This window comes from Aegilops tauschii, chromosome 1 (genome assembly GCF_002575655.3).
Source record: "Aegilops tauschii subsp. strangulata cultivar AL8/78 chromosome 1, Aet v6.0, whole genome shotgun sequence".
Taxonomy (NCBI): Eukaryota; Viridiplantae; Streptophyta; class Magnoliopsida; order Poales; family Poaceae; genus Aegilops; species Aegilops tauschii.
This window is the reverse complement of record NC_053035.3, coordinates 72,866,473-72,870,424: the sequence shown is the minus strand read 5'-3', so window position 1 is coordinate 72,870,424 and position 3,952 is coordinate 72,866,473. Positions and strand designations below refer to the sequence as shown.

The following is a 3,952-nucleotide window of genomic DNA, read 5'->3' as shown; positions in this document are numbered from 1 at the left end:
TATTTCAAAATATAAGGTGCATTCATTTTTTGAATTGTCAAACCTCCTTAAGTTTGACCACAATTGTGTTGAAATATATCACTATCCATAATGTCAAATCGGATTTTAGATTCATCAGGCAATGAATTTTCATATTTCATTTATTTAGTAGGTGTATGTCGATATTTTTGGCTCCGAACTTGGTCAAAGTTAAAAGAATTTGACTTTTAATAACCTAATACACCTTATATTTTGGAACAGAGGAAGTATTTGATTTGGTTAGTGGGGAAGATGATGGAGTGTGTGTTCTTTTATTCATATAATGCGGTGTTTTGATGGGCCTTTTGTGGTGTGATTTTGTCTTGTCGGTTAATCAACTCAGACTTATGTGGAGAAATTTTCTGCGTTGATGGCAGCATATACTATATTGGTGCTACAGTATCACATGTTGGCGCTTCTTTTGTCTAAGTGATGCGGGTGCACGGGATTGATATGGTTTTATAGGCCAGTTTGCTTTTGATTGATTTAAAAAATTGTTGACCCAGTCAAAATCATGACCCAAATTCAATACTGAACTTCGGATTTGAATGTGAGAGCTCCAAAATAAATAAAAGAGCATTCTCAATTAAAAGAATTGAGTGAGAGATTGTTGACTCGGTCAAAATCGATGACCCAATTCTAAATTGGTGACCCCAATTGAATGAGAGGCCTCCAACCCTAGGGAGCTTAGTGATAGAGTAGATAGTTATCGTGTTTTATCTACTCTTTTTTATTTAGTATCATGAAAAGTTGCTTATATATTCAACTTCTATGAAGCACAATCTTGGTTGAGTAAGCAGGTGATGTGTTTTTCTTCGTGGCCTCGGCGGATCGATATTGACGATGCCATTAACAAATACTAGATACATATCTTGGGGCTGTTTACTTTCGTGATGGCCGTAAAGTATGTTGCATGCATTTTCATTTTCATTTTCTTTTGGAACAGGCTTTGGTCTCACTTTATAATAAACACATAAGATCGAATGGCACAAGCTACAAGGTGCCAAGGAAATCCTCATACAAACTGATCAAATAAAAAACAAGACACCACACGATGAGCAAGGCCAACATAACATCAAAAATGCGTTGTTGGACGCCGCCAGCGTGCCGCCAAGCATAAGCAGAGGAGCGGCAGAACCACAACTGAAAGAAACCTAAGAACCGGCAACCGACGAACTCGCGGCTCCTGGATGAAACAGGGAGTATATATATAGTAAACAGCAGCTCATTAAGCTCAGAACATACATCAGCTCGTCAGGGGCGTGATTATCTACAATGTATTATTGTGCAGCAAAGTTGCAGTAGTACATTTGCCAGACAAAACAAGTTGTAGTAATACAGGTCTGTAAATACCAACCTGAGTCCAGGTAACCATCGTATCAGTTCATACCCAGATCGTCATCTCCGATGAAGCCTGCCACTATGGTGCCAACATCATCCAAGCCTACACCAATGCAGATGGGACTGTTCTTCTGTACAGAGCCCTCACTCCGAAGCCGCACATTTGGGCCTAGCCCGCATTTCCCCAAGCATTTGCAACCGACCACCAAGCCGCCCGTGCCAACCACCGTCTCAAACTCCTGCAGGACGGCGAGCGAGCCCGCCTTCTTGCATTTGCCACCCATGCAGACCTCGATTCTGTTCAGCACTGGTTTTTCGACAACCGCAATGCTGGTGGTAGTGCGCTGCATTGCATTTGCAGACCCAGAAATGATCTGAGCATCCAGTGCAACGGAGTCTGGGATTTGTGGCACTATGATGGGGAAAACTGTGCTTGCAGATGGTGTTCGAGGCACAGAAATGGTGGCACAGCGGCTCATTCTGACGACTTCCCCTTCACACTCACTGTTGCTGGACTCCGATGAGCATGAACTGTCTTCATCCTTGCAGGAATTCAGTGTGGCCATCCTCTTCTCTTCCTCCTTTTTCATCTTCATGGCCTTCTTTGCAGCTTTCTTTTGCTCCTTCTCCCTCTTCTTCATGGCCTTCATCGCAGCCTTGTCAAAATCCATTGCCGGAGCTGTTGCAATGTTGGATGCAGCAATTTGGGGCACTGACATTGACATCGCCATTCCTTGCTCAATTGCAGGCATCGATGTGGTGGCAACACAACTCATTTTCATGGACTGCTCTTCCTCACACTCACTCTCGCTTGATTCAGAGGAGCCATCTCCACAGTTCATTGCAGCCTTCTTCGCTTCCTTCTGCTGCTTCTTCAGTGCTTTCATGGCAGCCTTCTCCTCTTTCTGCTTCTTCTTCAGCTCGTCCTTCTTCTTCAGCTCGTCCTCTGCATCCTTCATCTGATTCAACTCCTCTAGCAGCAGCTCAGTGGCTTCCTGTATTCATAGTTCCCCGCAGATCAGAGCTCAACTTTATCATAATTTGCACAAAAAGTACGTTGCAAAATCAGCCAGCTAATTTACCACCAAATTCATGTTTCAATCAAAGCACGGTGCTAAAATGTCCAAACAGTTTCCCAGAATTACCAAGAAACAGAAGAAATCTAAATCTTTATGTTTAGCTACATGGGGAAATGAGTAGTGTTTATGTTTGAGACCAAATCAAACATTGCGTCAACGCCATTCAAATCCTTCCGCGACAGCTATTCGCAATAAAACACTACAATTACCCCAATTCGAAGCATAAATGGAGAACAGAACAGCAAATCGACAGGTGAGGAGGAGGGAGGCAGAGCGCTCACCGAGAGGATCTTCTCCTTGGCCGGGTCGCCGGCGACAAGGCCCATGGCCCGGAGCTTGGTAAGGTCCCTCGCCGCCGCCTCCACCGCCTTCCGCGGCGGCGCCTCGTAGTACCTGAGGTGCGCCTCGTCGGCGAATCCCCCGCCTACGCCTCTGCCTCCGCGGCCGACGCAGGACACCCTGGCCGGCATCCGCCTTCTCCTCTCCCTCGGAACCACCGGATACCCCGACGCCAACGATCGCCGGAGGGCAGCAGCGCCGGTTGCGGCGAGCTCCATGGTGCGTTGCGGCGAGATCCCTTTCCGCGTTCCCCGTTCCCCCTTTCTGCACCTCCCAAATCCGTCTGCGCGTTTAGACGCTTCGTCACGCCTCCTTGCATACGAATTTACAGTTATACCCTTCGGGCATACGTGGCGTGTTGTGGGCGGGGAAGCGGCTATGCATTCCTTACGTGGACAAATGAGGAGGTCTTCACTCCACGATTGCTGCTGACTGCAAGGTAGTCCACACTCGTCCATGCGCTTAGGCTGGTCATAGTGGGAAATAAGTGTAGTAAGATAGATGAAAACCGCCGCCACCTTCCCTGCCCCTCCACCTCCTTCCTCCCGTGTCGCCGCCGGCACACATCGTCGGGCAAAGCCCCGCCAGCGCCTGGCGGGGGCGGGCCTCCTCCCCCCCCCCCCCACACCACGCGAGTAGTGCTCTCGCGTGCGAGCACGCCACCAGTGGGGCATGCGCGGCGGTCTTCGAAGCTCCGGCAGCGCTCTCGCTTGTGCGGTGTGGCGTGTCGTCTCGGTCATCCTACTTGAAAGGATCGATATAGTTGACTAGAGGGGGGGGGGGTTGAATAGGCAACTAACAATTTTTAGCTTTTCTTTATCAATTTAAACTTTGCATCAAAGTAGGTTGTCTAGATATGCAATTAGGTGAGCAACCTATATGATGCAACAACAATAAGCACTCAAGCAAGTAAAGGATACAACACAAAATAAGCTTGCACAAGTAAAGCTACAAGATAACCAAGAGTAAAGCCGGTGAAGACGAGGATGTGTTACCGAAGTTTCTTCCTTTTGATGGGAAGTACGTCTCCGTTGGAGGGGTCTGGAGGCACAATGCTCCCCAAGAAGCCACTAGGGCCACCGTATTCTCCTCGCGCCCTCACACAATGCGAGATGCCGTGATTCCACTATTGGTGCCCTTGGAGGCGGCGACCGGATCTTTACAAACAAGGTTGG

The 3,952-nt window shown here is 47.9% G+C and overlaps 1 protein-coding gene across 1 annotated transcript; it reads right to left on the bottom strand.

Annotated features, from left to right (window-relative positions):
* Positions 1-1,205: 1,205 nt before the first annotated feature.
* Positions 1,206-3,077, bottom strand: LOC109759239 (uncharacterized). Its single transcript, XM_020318061.4, has 2 exons — positions 2,720-3,077; positions 1,206-2,354 (listed from the first exon to the last, which is right to left on the bottom strand). The coding sequence occupies exons 1-2, from the start codon at positions 2,993-2,995 to the stop codon at positions 1,398-1,400; spliced, it is 1,233 nt and encodes a 410-aa protein (XP_020173650.1). The 5' UTR covers positions 2,996-3,077; the 3' UTR covers positions 1,206-1,397.
* Between the last annotated feature and the right edge of the window lie 875 nt (positions 3,078-3,952).

What these genes read in the sequence shown, in the direction of transcription:
- LOC109759239 (XM_020318061.4), bottom strand. Translation starts at nt 2,995, where the DNA reads ATGGAGCTCGCCGCAACCGGCGCTGCTGCCCTCCGGCGATCGTTGGCG. An exon ending in CCAAGGAGAAGATCCTCTCG is followed by an intron (nt 2,355 to 2,719) that starts GTGAGCGCTCTG and finishes CTATGAATACAG; the next exon opens with GAAGCCACTGAGCTGCTGCT.